This window comes from Zootoca vivipara, chromosome 7 (genome assembly GCF_965207765.1).
Source record: "Zootoca vivipara chromosome 7, rZooViv2.hap1.1, whole genome shotgun sequence".
Classification (NCBI taxonomy): domain Eukaryota; kingdom Metazoa; phylum Chordata; class Lepidosauria; order Squamata; family Lacertidae; genus Zootoca; species Zootoca vivipara.
The window spans coordinates 38,532,553-38,549,853 of record NC_142590.1 but is presented as its reverse complement, the minus strand read 5'-3'; the positions used below and the strand labels follow the sequence as shown (position 1 = coordinate 38,549,853).

Sequence of the window (17,301 nt, the reverse complement as noted above, 5' to 3'; positions counted from 1 at the left end):
AGTGGGCAATGTGTATGGAGGACCTTGCTGAGGAGATAATCGGTCACCGTTTTCAGGGCCAGGAAGGAATTTGCATGCAGGCAAATTGGGCCCATTTGGTGGTTTTGTCTTCTCATAGCAATTGTCACAACTTTCAGTGGCTAAGGCATGGGATGAATTTGGGGTCTATTTCAGGCATCCCCAAACTGCGGCCCTCCAGGTTTTTGGCCTACATCTCCCATGATCCCTAGCTAACAGGACCAGTGGTCAGGGAGGATGGGAATTGTAGTCCAAAACATCGGGAGGGCCGAAGTTTGGGGATGTCTGGTCTGTTTCTTAGGGGGTGAAATGGTGCATCACCACCTTCATCTGGCGGGATGAAGGGAACCCCGGTAAAGGGGTTTTGGTAGAAGATTCTGTCCAGAAGGCATAGATTCAGGCCGGGTGTGTGTTTGTGTGTGTGTGTGTGTGTGTGTGTGTGTGTGTGTGTGTGTGTCTCAGTTTGGTTGACCTGTGTCTTGAGGTGACCCTTTACTCAGGCACAGTCCTGTTTATCTGCATTGGCACTGGTGGCAGCTTGCTCTTTTGATATGTTCTACAAATATGAAACTATTTTGGGATGGAGGGTAAAACACAAGCAAGGAATGGGGTTTCTCATGAATGCACGGAATTGCCTTCCCACTGTGGAGGGGTGCGCTACAGCCTAACTCTATGCACTGGAAAGAAAAGATGAGTATGCAGCCTCTTTTTTGAGGTAATGAGATCCTAAATGAACAATGCGAGCCGGATCAGACTTAACCCTGATGCATGAAATGGGCAAATTCAGCATGTGACAGCTAAGTTGGCAGTTAGAGGTCTTCTTCACAACAAATAACTGATGTTAGCCTGTCTGAGGAGTGATTTGAAACCAGCAGCCTAAAATGTAGTACCAATATCTAGGCATCAGCGGCAACAGTAAATCTATGCCTGTTCTGAGGCAGGATTTTGTGACCATTCAGATGAGCAGTGTTCTAATGATGTGTCTGCATAAGGTAGTTGCACAAACCTTCACATTATCATTAGGCTTAGAGGGAAAACATGCTGGTGTTTTAAAATGGGGGGGAGGGATGGGGATCCTTTTGTCAGTAACATTGTGTACTGATCCCATACCGATCCCTTCATGAATCGTCATGAAAATTCACACCCTTAGATCTACAACCAGTAAGTAAAATAACTGGTTATATAAATTAGATCTAGTTAAATGTACAAGAAGAAGAAAAAACAACTGATGCCTAATAAAGGTTATTGATTGAAGTAAAATAACTGGTTATATAAATTAGATCTAGTTAAATGTACAACAAGAAAAAAATAAAATAAAAAGTTATAAGAGATTCTGACTTTGACTAGGAACATGAGACTCAAAAGATTCCCGCATTGCAAGGGGGTTGGACTAGATGACCCTCATGGTCCCTTCCAACTCTGATTCTATGAAACAGTGAATGGAAGGGCATGCTCAAAGGTTGTAGTCTGTCATTTGTCTCTGTATCATTCATTCAGCGGCTGATGGGTTTTCCCCTCCCTGACAGGCGATGGGGCGTATGCTTCACATATGGCACCTGGTTTGGACTCGAGGCATTTGCATGTATGGGATTCATCTACCGTGGTGGGTGAGTAAGCAGCCTTTCGGATAGAAGATTAGTATGAATGTTGCTCTGCTGGGAGCCCTTGATGGAGCTTAGCTTCAGGGTGGTGAAGTGGAAAGATCGTAAGGCTCCTCCACCCAAAATATCAAATTCGGGGGAGTCATGTGCATATAATATTGACAGCTCCAGCCCCTATGCATGCTTTCTCAGAAGTAAATCCAACTGAACTTAGTGGGTCTTACCTGCAGGTAAGTGTGCACAATTTTGGGGGGGGGGGGTGCAGTCAAGGCCAACAGTGGAACAAAACCCAATGAGGCATCTCATGGGCTGTTTTTCCCCTTCTTTCTCCTCTCATGTTTTCTAGGGAGGCATGCAAGGAAGTGACCAAAGCCTGTGAATTCTTAGTCTCCAAGCAAATGGAAGACGGTGGCTGGGGAGAGGAATTTGAATCCTACAGGTTTCGCAAATATATTCAGCACACCGTATCCCAGATCCACCAAACCTCTTGGGCTCTGTTGGGGCTAATGGCTGTTAGGTAAGCACAGAAGCTGGCAGTTACCTACCTTAGAAAAGGCTTCTGTCTGCTTTTGGCCAAGTGGTTTCTGCAGCAGTTAGACAAACCAATTAAGGTGTGCTAAAGAACCATGCTTCTAAGTTCATGGGGCTTTGGCGAGAGGGGGCTGATCTGCCCCAAGTCCATTTCCTCCAAAGACTTTTTCACACAAAAAAACCAAAAACATTATCCATACACTATGAGTGCACTGCATCACTCGCATAAATTTCTTCTGGGGCTGTTAGCCAAAGCAGGCTAGTCATGGGAAATGGAGCTACCAGCACCCAAAAGCAGTAAGCTGTGTACCTTTAAAGCACATGACTTTCCCTAGAGAATCCTGGGAACTGTACTTTATCCTTCACAGAGCTGCAGTTCCCAGGATTCTTTGCAGGAAGTGATTTGCTCTAAACCTATGGTGTGTATGCAGCCTAATCCTCCATCACAAGAGGTGCTTCTTTCTGGAAGTATCTTTGGTTGTGCTTATTTTCATTGGGTGCCATGACGCCTTTGAAAACCCATGGAAAAACAGGCCACAGACTTCCCTCTCACACATCGTGTCCCTCATGCCGCATAGCTGTTGCGACGAAAGTCCTTCTCACTTTCCGTCTTATAACTCTGACCTCTCAATTATTAAAAGCACTAGCAGGGATTTCTGAGGTAAATCAAACTTCCCACATCCCTCTAGCCTTTCTTTAACCCCTCTAGCACTTGTGGGTTTTCAAAAATAAAAGAGAGTCCTCTTCCAGCCTAAACGTGACCAGGTACCTACCGTGTTTCCCCCTTTTTAAGGCGTAGTCATAAAATAAGCCATAGCAGCATTTCTAAGCATTTGAGAAATATAAACCGTACCCCGAAAATAAGCCATAGTGATAGGCGCTGTGCGGAAGAGATCACTGAGCTCCCCGAGTCAGCAGCAGCAACGCCGGCCGCAGCAGTGTTTGCTGAGTCCTTTCTTGCTTTTGGGACTTGGTTACTGTGCTGGCTTGGGATGGTGTGTGTGCAATTGCTGTTGCTGCTTCGTGTTTTTCAGCTGGATTCTCTGGGTTCTAAGCACTTTCCCCCGTTTGTTTGTGAAGCAGCACTCGGCTGCAGCCCCTGCCTCTCCCGACGGCTGCATGAATGCGAGGCTGGATTTGATCGCTATCTCCTTTTCCATTTCTTTTGTCTTTGAGCACCCGGCCCCGCCCCCTCTCCCCTTCGTGGAATGAAGAACGGAGTTTTAGCAGCATTTCCTCATTATAAAAAAAAGGTCAGGAACTTTTACTTTAACCTCAAAAATGGGATATTTCCTCTCTCTAAAAACAACTCTGACCTGAACACCAATATAACGGGGGTAGATCACCTCCAGTTTATAAATCCGCAAGTAGATCGCAGTCTCCTAGAAGTTGGGCTCTATACTTTGGCTGATTGCAAGCCTTTGCATCTTTAAAAAACAAAAACCATGCGCTTCTCAGTCTTAATTTTCCTTTAATTCATCCCCCTATACCCTCCTCCAACCATTGCCTCCTTCCATTCCTTACCCCCCTCCCTCTCTCCCCACTTCCCTCACTCCTGTGCGATCTCATTTAGTCATATACTTGCTTTTTCTGTTGTGTTGTCTATTTTATATTTAATATTATTACCCTTTATGATGTTATTTTTCCCCTTGCGATAATTATTTATTTTTTATCTTTAACTAACTTTCCTTTCCATATTTTTCCATATATAACTCAACACTTTCCCATTCCTTCTTAACTCTTTGGATAGAGTGCCCCCCCATTATTGTTGTTAATTTTACAATTCCTGGATTTTTTATGGAACCGAACAGCTCGGGTGCTTCAGAATGTGCCTTCTGTTGCTACAGGGCTATGGGGCTTCACTATTTGACCCCCCCCCCAGGTTGGGATTTTTAAAGTAGTTCTGTGGGTCCCAGGGCACAGAATCACCCCCGATCCTTTCCTTTGTCTAAACAGACCTATTCCCCCCTGACTTTGGAAGGCTGTGCTTCAAGGGTGATACCAGGGGTTTTTTAAGACCTGCGCCTCTTAAGGATTGTTACAGTCCATAACTTCCATTGCTTTCTACAGGGTTGGGGGTTTAAAGCACTGCCACCCCCACCCCACCCTGCAGGCGCTCGGAACTGGCAGCGCCAACAACGCGCCCAGCAATGTGCAGAAGAGAGCACCGAGCATCCTGAGCCAGTGGGTCCCAGTTGTACCAGCACTTTTTTTTTTAAAAAAAGACACCCCCTGAAAATAAGCCACTGTGTGTTTTTTTGAGGGAAAAAAGTTATAAGACGGTGTCTTAAAAAAGGGGAAACACGGTATATAGACTTGGGGCTATAAATAAGACTGTTCCTACCGTGTTTCCCCTTTTTTAAGACACCGTCTTATAACTTTTTTTCCTCAAAAAAACACAAGGTGTCTTATTTTCAGGGGATGTCTTAATTTTTTATTACGATTTTTATTATGGACCCACCCTGGGGAGCAACTTCTTTTAAAAAGAGACAAGGAAAAAAGAGCAAAGGCAGCGGTGAGGGAGGCACTTTGTGCATGCTCAGAGACCACCCCATCCCCAGCTATAAACCCACCCCGGCTTTCCAAGACGCCTTTTCCCCGGCACTGGACTGGCGGGGGGGGGGATGTGCATGCTCAGAGGCAGCCTCGACCCGGGCGCCGCTATGGGAGGGGAGGGCACTCACCTAACCATGACCCAGATCCCGGCCACGACGAGGTGCCGTGCGCCGGCAACGGACTGAGCCGGAGCCCCTGGTGCAGGCTGGGGCAGGCCAGCGTTGAGCTCACTACCGGCCCCGCCGAGTGCAGCCCATCGCCCAGCCCGCCTGCCTGCCTCCTGCTTCCCTGCGCACAACATTCCGGCGGCGGGCCATGCAGCCCACGCCGCTCCGGCGGGGCGGAAGGGGCCAGCAGCGCTTCCGCCGCCGTCTGCGCCCCGGTGCCGCGGAAGGACCCGCGAGCCTCCCGCCGCCGCTCTGCCTTGGGCCATGCAGCCCACAACGTTCCGGCGGCGCGGAAGGGGCCAGCAGGGCTCCCGCCGCCGCCCGTCACCCTGGCAGGGCCAGCGGGGCTCCCGCCGCCGCTCTGCCTTGGGCCATGCAGCCCACAACGTTTCGGCGGCGCGGAAGGGGCCAGCAGGGCTCCCGCCGCCGCCCGTCACCCTGGCAGGGCCAGCGGGGCTCCCGCCGCCGCTCTGCCTTGGGCCATGCAGCCCACAACGTTCCGGCGGCACGGAAGGGGCCAACAGGGCTCCCGCCGCCGCCCGTCACCCTGGCAGGGCCAGCGGGGCTCCCGCCGCCGCTCTGCCTTGGGCCATGCAGCCCACAACGTTCCGGCGGCGCGGAATGGGCCAGCAGGGCTCCCGCCGCCCGTCACCCTGGCAGGGCCAGCGGGGCTCCCGCCGCTGCTCTGCCTTGGGCCATGCGCTCTGCCTCGCCACTCTGGCTGGGCACTCCGTCCGGTGCTGCTGGACGTTCCGAGCGCTCGGCGCTGCGGAGCGCTCCACTCTGCAGGCGCCTGTTCCGGCGGCGGGGCGGCAGGCCTCCTCGGCCGGGCCAGGAAGAGGCCAGACCGCTGACTGGGCGCTCCGCCCGGCACTGCTGGGCGCTCTGAGCGCTCGGCGCTGCGGAGCGCTCCACTCTGCAGCCGCCTGTTTTGGCAGGTGGCTTGCCGCTGCAGCAGCTGGTTCCAGGCCCCGCTGGCTGGCTGGGGCGCTCGGCGGTCTCGCTGTACACGGTATGAGAGGTATGTCTTATTTTCGGGGGGTGTCTTAGATATAGCAACTCCTAAAAAATGCTGCCATGGCTTACTTTATGGCTACGTATTAAAAAGGGGGAAACACGGTATGTGCGCTCAGATAAGGGTTTCCCTTCACTAGAACCTCCCTTACTGTAAAGCTAGCCTCCTTCCTGAGGTAACTTTATTATCACTCAGAACCTGTCTCCTCCTTTAGCCCCCCCCTTTCTTGGTGCACTCTCAGCCACAAACTAACCTTTCTCCTCTAAAAGGCAGTTTTGACAGTTTAAAAGAGTTCCCCACCACCTGGGTTCCTGGGTACCTTAGCTGGAAAATGAAATAGACGATTACTAATGTGACACTTTAAAGATGAATATTTATTGGCTTGAATCTTAATGGTTGCTTTCTGGTAACATTGGTATAAACTTAATTTCACAGGTAATGTTCTTGGTAATCAAATAACAGAATACCTATCCACTACTTCATCTACTCTAATTCTCCCTTCTCCACAACCACCCAAGCTCCCACACAAAAAAACCCCAACCGCCAACTGACATAACAGTTCCCCTTTCCATTTTAAACCCCATGCAGGCCACGCCTCCCATGGAATGTTGCTGCCAGTTAACCAGGAGTCTGGGTTAACCCTTCGATAGGTTGGTTGCGAAACAAAAAACATAACATAACAGTTTCACATTCGCCACAGCTGTCTTTTGTAAACTTGCAGAGAACTGAATTTTCCTGCAGCTTGGTATGTAGATGTTCCCAGGTGCTTCTTAGTCCAAACAATTGAAATAATGCCAAACAAAAGATGCAGTTAATGCCATCTTAAAGGCAGAGGTGGAGGCCTCACAATTTCATTTATTTAGCTTCTTCACTTTTCAGAACTTGTGTGAAAAACTCGTGTACTTACAGGTTTTTCCACTAGGGGGACCTATTGAGTTTCTGTGAACCCATGAGGGTTTTTTTTCTTTCTTTAAAAAAAAAATTGTGGTCATATAAGCTTCTCCCCAGAAGAAAACTGACAGGCTTTCCCCTCGCTCCAGCCACCAGCCCTCAACTGGGTGCTGATAACAGAACGGAATGACCAGTATTCTTGTGGCTTTGCAGATATCCTGATGTTCGGGTTCTGGAAAGAGGAATACAAGTTTTGATTGACAGACAGACATCGATTGGGGAGTGGCCTCAGGTGTGTTACAACTTTTAATTTCTTAATCAAATATCCTCATAGCAATATAATTTCAAGGTTGACAGGAACAGTGTATTTCAGCCACCTATGGAACTGATCATGTCCTCCAAATATACATAAAATGAATGAATGAACGCAGAGCATTTCCCAACAAGTCCTCAGAGTGTGGGGGGTCAGCAATATTTGGAGGATCGAAGGTTATCCACCCCTCACTTACAGAATGACCCAGATCAGTGTGTACTCTCATTGGCATCATTGCGGTCATAAAGATGCTTCTCATAGATGGCTGCAATGTATTGTGGGCACACATGGACACCTGTGTGGCATTGGCAGGTGAGCTCTTACAAGTGCTTCCCATATTCGCCCTCAATCGGACACTCTGATGTTCCTGTGGGAAGTATTCTGTTGCCTTAGGCACCCAAGTGCAGCTACCTGTTACTGCTGTGGCATTGAAATGTGCCATTGGGATTGAGTTTGTGTGGTATCAGAGCACAGGACACAGCTGGCCCTACTGTTACATACATGTGGCAGGTCAGAGGGGTGCCCTTCAAAAGCTGTAGACGGCCAGTTGATTCTTTTATTTTTTTAATCATGGAACCATTTTGATATTCGGCCTGAGATGCCACAATCTCTTTGGTCGCCTTTCCTGCATTTTAATTGGCTCTGGTCTCTGCTTCCTGCTTCCAGAGTCTTGTTTGCCAAACAAAAGCTCGGTGGTACTGTATGTGACAGTTGCTCTTAAAAGAGGTTACAGTGATCATACAACTGGGTTCTCAAATGGAATTTAATCACCATGAAGTCAGGGCAGAAGACTGCATGTAGGTTGTTCAGGAATTTCTCTCTTGCCTCTCCTCAGGGTGACATCGCTACAGCATTCTACAAATCTGGTACTCTGCATTACAATGCCTACCGAATCATCTTCCCTATCTTTGCACTTGCCCGCTTTACCCGGCTATATCCCAGCAGCCCTGTCGCTAAAGAACTCCTGAAGAATGGATCTGTGCATTCAGAGCAGCGTCAGAATGGAGGGTGCTGAGCACAGGTGCACTGTCATCCCTGAGGGTTTCCTCCTTCTCAACGTCACCCAGTTCTCTCTTGGTTGATATTTGCTGTGTAGCATGTGCTGTTTTTCTTTTATTATAATGCCACATTAGATCACTTGAAACATCCCTATAAGATCAGAATGAAGGGCGTATTGAGATACTATCTTTTCCTTGCCAGGCTAACTGATTTCAACAACATGTCTTGTTGGCCAGGAATAGCTTAAACTATCACATGACCTAATGTCCAAGCATGAATCAACAGGTGTTGGCTATTCGGAGAGTCCCGCAAGAAATTCATTATTTAAATGCAGTGAGTACATCTCAGAATAGCAGCACTATGGCCTGGGCACTGAAATGTTTGGGTGCCCGTCCTCTTCATGGGGTATTTTGTAGGTGCTCAGCCACGCGGGGCCTCAGGGAGTTGGTACCCACGGGTTGCATACTTGATAAGATCAGGTTACAGGTAGGTAGCCGTGTTGGTCTGGATCGAAGTAAAATAAAAAAAATCCTTCAGTAGCACCTTAAAGACCAACTAAGTTTTTATTTTGGTATGAGCTTTCGTGTGCATGCACACTTCTTCAGATACAGTGAAATGGATAAGATCAGTAAATAAGTTACTGAATATGTCATTCTGAATATGACTGTACTGTAAACTTATCTGGTGATTTTAATGATTTGCTCTGGAAATGTGACCCCCACAATCCATTCAGAATTAATCCATTCTATGAGTTCAATATGTGGCCTAGCAAGAAGCCCACATGATAAGTGAAGATAACCATTGATTCAAAGGAAGGTGCAGAAAATGTAAAACATACCTAACCACAAAAAAATTGTGAATTTGGAGGTTTTCATTCTATATTTTCAACAGACAAAACCAAACAGGTACATACATATTCTTAACTTGTTTTTTTTTAAAAAAAATTCTAAATAAACTTCTGCTATTATATCTCTTTTTCATTAAGTGAAACATACGGGGTGATGGTGGTGGTTTTCTTCCAAAGGGAAGAGCACATCCCTAGGTTGCTACAATTAAGTTAAATGAATGTCTATATCCAAAGCAAGGACAAAAGTATCAATATCTGCTCACATTAAGTTTTGAGGGTTGAGAAATGATACATGTAAAATGTTATCAGAGTTTTAGCCTTCATTTATTACTGAGAAGCAGGTAAGGTGTATTTTATCTCCTGTTGACCTGCTTCTGTGTGCTATGCATAGTGTAAACGTTTTGTGCTTGTTTAATGTTTTGCTTTGGAAAAAAGTAAGCACACTCATTTTTTAATATGAGCACACATACCTCGACTCCTCCATGTATATGGAGACTAATACTTGGTGGGTGCTCTAGAAAGCATCACATTTTATTATATAGCTTTTCATAATTCTTTCCACAAACTATGGGGAGAGCTAAACCTTTTGCTATGCCAAGTGGCTGAATCAAACCACCCATTCAGAAGGAGAGTGAGCGTTCATTCCGTCTACCTTTGTTAAAGTCACACTTCATGGTCTCAAAGAGCATTTTCACCAGCTCAGTCTTCCCTCTGGCCACCATGGCTTTGGAGAGCTCAAGCACCTCAGCGGTGTAGTGGTGACACACCAGCCTAAGCTCCTGCTGCACTCGCTGTTTGGGATATTTCTCCTCCGCCTTTTTCACCCACAACTCTACTTCCTTCATCAGCATCTCTGTATTTATCCTCTTCTGACTGAACAAGGCAAGCAGCATTTCCATTAAGCAACGGAAGCTCTCTGTGTAAACAGAACCCACATCATCCAGCTCTATTGCCTGCTTGAAGCATTCCATGGCATTCAGGCCTTCATTTTTTATCCGAAGGCATTTCCCCCTCAGCAGCTGGATTTCAGGAAAAACATTCCCCAGCTCTAATTCCATGGCTTTAGCAAAGAACACGAGGGCATTGTTCATGGCATTTTCATCTACAAGTAAAAGTTCCTGCATGGCATCTACTCCCATGTAGTAACATACCTAGAAGAGCAGTGGATGGGCAGGGAGGGAAAGGAGGAACACTCAGTATTTATTTAAAAAAACATGTCAAAAGAACAAAGATGGCTTCCAGCTTCCAGAAAACAAATCTATAAATGTTCATTGTTGAATATCTGCCAGAAAATAAAATTTTAATATAATGGCAATGAATCATAAAAAACTTTCTTGAATATCTTGTACAGGCATCCCCAAACTCAGGCCTTCCAGCTGTTTTGGGACTACAACTCCCATCATCCCTAGCTAACAGGACCAGTGGTCAGGGATGGTGGGAATTGTAGTCCCAAAAAAGCTGGAGGGCCGAGTTTGGGGATGTCTGATCTTGTACTTTCTCTTAAAGCACAGGGGGTGTGTGTGACCTGTGGCACTCCTGTAGTTGTTGGACTGCATTTCCTGCCAGCAATGGCCAATGATGAGGCATGATGGGAGTTGTAGTCCAGCAACATCTGGAGGGCCATATGTTTTCCCTCCCTTTCTTAAAAGTTTGTAGAGTGAGGCTGTGTGTTGGCCTCTGGGAAGGGCTTCATAGTAACAGTCTATGATAAATTATTAAAGAAACTAAAACAGGACCTCAGTGGCATTCAGCTCTTCATTTTTTATCTCAAAGCATTTCCTCCTCAGAATGGGCAAGTTTCTATTGAGAGAGCGAGAGCGAGAGCGAGAGAGAGAGAGAGAGAGAGAGCACCCCACAGAGACAAAGCTATTCCAGGGCAACTTCAGGGCTTTACATAGGTCAACACCATTGGCACCTTGAGTTGGTTAAGTAGGCTGCTAGGCAGGAGCTTTCTATTAAATTAATGTATTATATTAGAGAAGGGAACAAAAGGTTCACAAACTATAGCCACTTCAACAAGGCTTCCTCCCAAGCACCTGGCTTATGGGTGAGTCACTCCAAATAGAACCAGAGCAGAAAGTTGGGCTGAAAGTTCAGAATATTGCTCATCCCTTCAGAGATCCATGCACACACAGGAACTTCCCCATATGTTACTCTTGGTTAAAAATGGATACACTCTCATTACATTCTGATTACATTTCTGAAATCTCTCTAGAATCAACACTCTAGAATTAAATAATTAAAAAGTGCAATCCTTTTTTAAATAATATTTTATTAAATTTTCCAAAAGATAAAGCAATACAAAACAATAAAAACAAAAGCATAAAGGAAAAACAAAGACAAAGAAAGAACTACTACATATAAAACACCAAATCTTATATCATATCACAATGTATATTGGGACCTCCTCGGGTTCCCCTCCCATTGGTTCTTAGATACGTTTCTATTTAGCAAATTCTATATCAGATTATTCACTTTATAAAGACTCATTTTCTTCCTCTAAAATATCATATTCACAAATTCCAGTTTGTTTACAACTTGATTTCTGATCTAATACATTACTTTAACATATTTTTAAAAATACAATTTAAAATCTTTCCAATCTTCCTCCATCGCTTCCTCTCCTTGGTTGCGGATTCTTCCGGTCATCTCTGCCAGCTCCATGAATTCCATCATCTTCATCTGCCAGTCATCAATCGTTGGTAGTGTTTGTAGTTTCCAGTTCTTAGCAATCAAAAGTCTAGCTGCCGTTGTAGCATACAGAAAAAAAGATACATTTTTCTTTGGAATCTCCTTCCCGACAATGCCCACTAGAAATGCTTCTGGTTTCTTAACAAATGTGTTTTTCAACACTTTCTTAAGTTCATTATAAATCTTGTTCCAGAAGTCACTTACTAGTGGACATGTCCACCACATGTGGTAAAATGAACCTTCTTCTTTCTTACATCTCCAACATTTACTCTCATGGTTATGGTAAATCTTTGCTAACTTTACTGGTGTAAGATACCACCTATACATCATTTTCATTATGTTTTCTCTTAAAAGACTACACACAGTAAACTTAATATTCTCTTTCCACAGTTTTTCCCATTCTTCCATCATGATGTTATGACCAACATCTTTTGCCCACAAGATCATAGCATTTTTTGTTTGTTCATCTTTTGTATGCCACTCCAGCAGCAATTTATACATCCTGGAAAGTATTTTCGTCTAAGGTTCTAACAATTCTGTTTCCAACTTTGACCTCTCTGTTTGAAAACCAAGTAATCTATCCATTTTAAAAACTTCATTTATCTGGTGATATTGGAGCCAATCATCTAATTTACATTTCAACTCCTCATATGTCTTTAACTTAAATTGGTCTCCTTCTTCCGTTAGCAAATCCCTATATTTTGGCCAACTGGTTTCCATGTTTAACCTTTTACGAACCTTGGCCTCCAAAGGTGAAATCCATTTAGGTGTTTTCCTTTCTAACAGGTCTTTGTACCTGGACCAAACATTATACAATGATTTTCTAATTATATGGTTTTTAAAGCCTCTGTGGGCCTTTACTTTGTCATACCACACATATGCATGCCAACCGTAAACATTATCATACCCTTCTAAATCTAAAATGTCTGTATTTTCCAACATAAACCAATCTTTCAACCAGCAAAAGGCCGCTGCTTCATAATAGATTTTAAAATCAGGCAGGGAAAAGCCTCCTCTTTGTTTATCATCCGTAAGTATCTTATATTTAATTCTTGGCTTCTTCCCTTGCTGTATGAATTTTGATAGCACCTTTTGCCATTCTTTAAAACTGTCCAACTTTTCAATTATTGGCAAAGCTTAAAACATAAACAACATTTTTGGCAAAACATTCATCTTAACAGTAGCTATACGTCCCAACAGAGACAATTTCAATTTAGTCCAGGTTTCTAAGTCATTCTTGACTTCATTCCATAATTTAACATAATTATCTTTAAACAGGTTCAAATTCTTAGAAGTCATATTGGCACCAAGGTACTTCACTTTCTTAACAAAAGATAAACCAGTTGCTTCTTGTAATTTTTCTCTTTCCTCGGTATTCAAGTTTTTATCTAATACTTTGGTTTTTAATTTATTCAGTTTAAAACCTGCTACCCTTCCGAACTCTTGAATTACGTCCAGAGCCCTTTGAACACTGGACTCTGGGTCTTGCAAGTCAAAACAAGGTCATCTGCAAAGGATTTAAGTTTATATTGTTTCTTCCCTACAGTCACACCTTTTATTTCCTGGTCTTTCCTAATCCTATTGAGTAGAACTTCCAGAACCGATATAAAGAGTAGGGGCGAGAGGGGGCACCCTTGTCTTGTACCTTTCTCAATTCTAATCTCTTCTGAAACCATATTATTTACAATTATCTTAGCTTTTTGTTCGGAATAGATCGCATTTACTCCATTCAAAAATTTTTGGCCCATCCCCATCTTTTCTAGGTTCCTTTTTAAAAAATAGCCAAGAAATATTGTCAAAGGCCTTCTCTGCGTCTATAAACATCAAAATGGCTTTTTTGTTTATTTTCTGCTCCAACACCTCCAAAATATCCACGACATTCCTAATATTGTCCTTCATATGTCTTCCCGGCAGGAATCTAGCTTGGTCATGGTAAATAAAGTCTTTTAAAACCTTTTTCAATCTGGAAGCTAATTATTAGCAAATATTTTGTAATCCACATTAAGTAAGGAGATTGGGCGATAATTCTTCACTTGCGTTCTATCCGTATCCGGTTTAGGTATCAGCGTGATATAGGCCTCTTTCCAAGACTCGGGGGCCTCTCCTACACTCAAAATCTCATTACACAGTTCTTTCAGTGGTTGGACTAGCCAGTCATTCATTGTTTTATAATATGTAGCAGTGAGTCCGTCCGGTCCTGGAGTCTTACCCAGTTGCATTTGTTGTATTGCTTGTTCCACCTCTTGTGTTGAAATCTGTTGCGAAAGTAGGGATTTCTTTTCTTCTGGGATTTTATGCAGTCCATGTTTGTCCAGGAATTGCTCTACCTCATCTTTATCTTGCTTTTCTTGTTTATACAATTGTTTAAAATATTTTTCGAATCTCTGTCGGGTGCTCCAGATGTTTTCCTTCTTGCACCAGATTTGTGATGGTATTCAACTTCTGCCTTCTTTTCAATTGCCATGCCAGTAGTTTTCCACATTTATTTGCTGATTCAAATGATTTTTGTTTCATCCATTTAATTTTTGATTCAATTTCTTGATTCATCAATTCTTAGGGTTTCTTCTTAATCTCTTTTCCTTTTCTTTCATTTGGTTTAAAATCCTTTCTTTTCTTGCATTGCTTTCTTTTTTCCTAATTGCATTTCGTTGGATCAAAAATCCTCTCATCACAGCTTTACTGGCATCCCATACCATTTTTTGTCAATTGTTGTCCTCAGATTTATATCGAAGTAGTCTTTCAATGTTTTTTGGGCTTTCTCCACTATTTTCTCATTTCTTAATAAAGCATCATTCATTCTCCATCTGTAAGTACCCTGTAGAGATGTTTTTGAGTCCAATAGTACCGCATTGTGGTCGGAGCAAGTTCTTGGGCATATTTCCATGTTATTTATCCTTGGTCCCAACTCTCTTGTAATCCAAATATAGTTGAGACGACTCCAAGATTTTTTAGCATTTGAAAAAAAAGTTTGGTCTTTTTCCAATGGATTTTTCAATCTCCAGGTGTCGATCAAGTCGAAATTCTCTGTCAATTCGAAGAAAGACTTTGGCAGTCTTCCTTCATTGGTACACATCTGTCTTTGCGATCTATCCATTAATGTAGAGACCACTCCATTCAAGTCTCCCAACAAGCATAGTTTGTAATCCAAATAGTCCAAGAGTTTTTCATGTAACTTTTTTAAAAAGTCAGATTTTCCTTCATTTGGTGCATAAATTCCCAGAATTAAGATTTTTTTGCCTTGCGATGTTATTTCAACTGCAACATATCTTCCCTTTTCATCTTTAAATATTAATTTGGGACTTAATTTCTCTTTAGCATAGAGCACCACTCCTCACTTCTTAACTTCATCTGAAGAGATGAATTCTTGACCCAATTTCTTATTTTGCAAAATTCTTCAATGGGCTCTTGTGACATGTGAAAGCTTGGGAACTATCGAAGGAAAAATTGGAATCACAGATCATCAAAGCATTCAGGTTTGGAGCAAGACCAAAGAAAGACAAAAATTTTGTTAGTGATTGTATGATATCATTCCAAACCAAAGAACAAAGAGATAGAATCCTGAGTCTACATTACGAGAAGACCTTGAAGGTTCAAGGAACACGGATCATCCTTTTTAAAGATTTGCCAAAATTCTTTCTGGACCTGAGATCCCAATATTCTGACCTGGTAACCATCTTGAAACGGAAAGGAATGAATCACAAGTGGGATTTCCTGGAAGGCTTAAATTTCCAATTCCAACAGAAGAAGTTTAAAATCAAGTCAGTGGAGCAGAAGAAGGAATTCCTCCAGAAATACGAGAGAGAGCTACTACGACCAGGACTGCTAACTTCAACTCCAGGACAACTAAACGCCCCAATCGAGCTAGACTCCGATTCTTACTTAGGAGAAGGCGCAGCTGCTGCAATTTAAGATGTCGTTGAGGATTCTGTCATGGAACTCGAATGGACTGAACTCAAAACGGAAAAGGAACCAAGTTTACCATATTCTAGCAAAACAAAGATTGGATATATTATGCCTTCAGTAAAAAGTGCAATCCTAACAATGTTTACTCAAAAATAAACCCTATTGGATTCAAATGGGGCTCGCTTCCAAGTTACTGAAATTAAGATTGCAGCCTTAGTCCTGTTAAAAGCCTGAATAAGCAACAACACTTTTATTATCATACAGATAAAATAAAGTGAAGACAATGACTATGTCTGGACAAGGTGGTTGCTTTCACTCACCTGGCCTAGGTCAAGGTAAGTCTTCAGACATGGATGCACCTTCATGACATTCTCGAGATCAGCTTTGGCATAAGAGAGGTTTCTCTGGTCTGGCATTCCTCCCAGGCCCACCTTCACACGATCCAAATCACACAAATATAGTTTAAGCAGCATCTAAAAACAAAGAGCTGTTAAACCAATTTGACTCTGCCCTCCCCTCCTTGCACATTAGTTTGTATGACTGTTCTTTATTCCCCAACTTCTCTTGTTAAAAGGGTCTCAGTGGTCAGAGCTTGGAAAGACCTGGAGGTACCATCAAGGACAGGCAGGACTTTGGGGCTGAAGTGTGGGACCCCCCCATTACTCAGAATGAGAAGAGGAGGCCTCAGACACAGCAAGGCTGACTCACCACATATGGAAGTAAGTGAAGTAATGTGTATGGCCATCTAAAGCCCCCTCCCATAAGCCCATTAATTTCAGAGTCTAAATCAGTAAATTACTGCCTCTGCCAGATACTGCCCTTCATTTCACTTTCAATTTGTATACCACCTTTCTCTATTACTACACACAAGGTGGTTTAGAAGCTGAAGAAGTAACAAAATGGACAACAAAGATTGCACACTTAATAACAATCAGATCCAATACAAAAAAAGTCACAATAACTTTAAAATAAACAGCTTATATCAAATAGACACAGATATTACTAAGCTAGATGGACCAAGGCAGGTTCATATGTTCTAACAGAGTTGGTAGCACTGGAATTTAAGCAGTGCCCTCATTAGGAGAAGTTACAAGAAGAGACTTTTTGTTTATGCAGTTAAACCAAAATAATTGATGCTGACCAGAAAGGCAGCTGCATTAATGGCTTTTCAGGAAGCACAATGCTGACAGACAAACTCCTTGTTTTTAAAGGAGAATTCCATACCTTGGCGCGCATGCAATATGCCTGCCAGTTAAGTACTGGATCTGGCAGCACATCTAAGGCCATGTTGCAGACTGCCATTGCCATCTCTTGCTTGCCAAGGAAGTGGAAGATTTTTGCTAGGCGGTTCAGAACAAGTGGGTGTTCTCTAGCTATTGCTATTGCCTTAAAAACAAACAAATACACAATACATTGCTCCATTAGTGAACTTCTCCTTGCTCTGTTGAACGATGGGCAATGAAAGGAGAAATTTATGTGTCAACATTCAGCTTGGCCACCATTGTACATTATGCCCTTTGGAAAGACTGAAGTGTGCGAGGACATGAATTGAGATGGCACCTTGCTCTGGATGAGAAGGAAATGAGCAAAGGAGGGCATCTCTTCCCTTCCGTCACTTACAGCACTGCCTTATATATATCTACTCATTAGCAAGTGGTGGCTGGCACCCTTTGGAAAAGACAGGGAGGCCACAATAGGTACAGCCAGAGTCAACTAATTCTAGTTTTGTCTCCATCCTCCTCTCCACAAGGGTAAAACTGAGACTTGAG

General features: G+C 43.5%; 2 protein-coding genes across 2 annotated transcripts in view; one reads left to right on the top strand and one right to left on the bottom strand.

Annotated features, from left to right (window-relative positions):
• LOC118079446 (lanosterol synthase) overlaps window positions 1–8,633 on the top strand; it is a 35,796-nt gene extending 27,163 nt beyond the window's left edge. Inside the window, exons 19-21 of the mRNA XM_088674006.1 lie at window positions 1,545–1,625; window positions 1,966–2,136; window positions 7,928–8,633. Of these exons, the coding sequence (XP_088530132.1) occupies window positions 1,545–1,625; window positions 1,966–2,136; window positions 7,928–8,060 (385 nt within the window). The 3' untranslated portion in view covers window positions 8,061–8,633. The remainder of the gene's footprint in view (window positions 1–1,544; window positions 1,626–1,965; window positions 2,137–7,927) is intronic.
• An 804-nt stretch (window positions 8,634–9,437) lies between these two features.
• LOC132592485 (tetratricopeptide repeat protein 22-like) lies at window positions 9,438–17,023 on the bottom strand. Its single transcript, XM_060277467.2, has 3 exons — window positions 16,757–17,023; window positions 15,853–16,005; window positions 9,438–10,089 (listed from the first exon to the last, which is right to left on the bottom strand). The coding sequence occupies exons 1-3, from the start codon at window positions 16,952–16,954 to the stop codon at window positions 9,559–9,561; spliced, it is 882 nt and encodes a 293-aa protein (XP_060133450.2). The 5' UTR covers window positions 16,955–17,023; the 3' UTR covers window positions 9,438–9,558.
• Between the last annotated feature and the right edge of the window lie 278 nt (window positions 17,024–17,301).

Excerpts from the sequence above, each read along its gene's own strand:
- LOC132592485 (XM_060277467.2), bottom strand. The coding sequence starts at position 16,954 with ATGGAGCAATGTATTGTGTATTTGTTTGTTTTTAAGGCAATAGCAATA. Across the intron at positions 16,006-16,756 it reads CATATTGCATGCGCGCCAAG|ATGCTGCTTAAACTATATTT; the intron begins GTATGGAATTCT and ends CTTTGTTTTTAG. Across the intron at positions 10,090-15,852 it reads CTTACCTTGACCTAGGCCAG|GTATGTTACTACATGGGAGT; the intron begins GTGAGTGAAAGC and ends CTGCTCTTCTAG.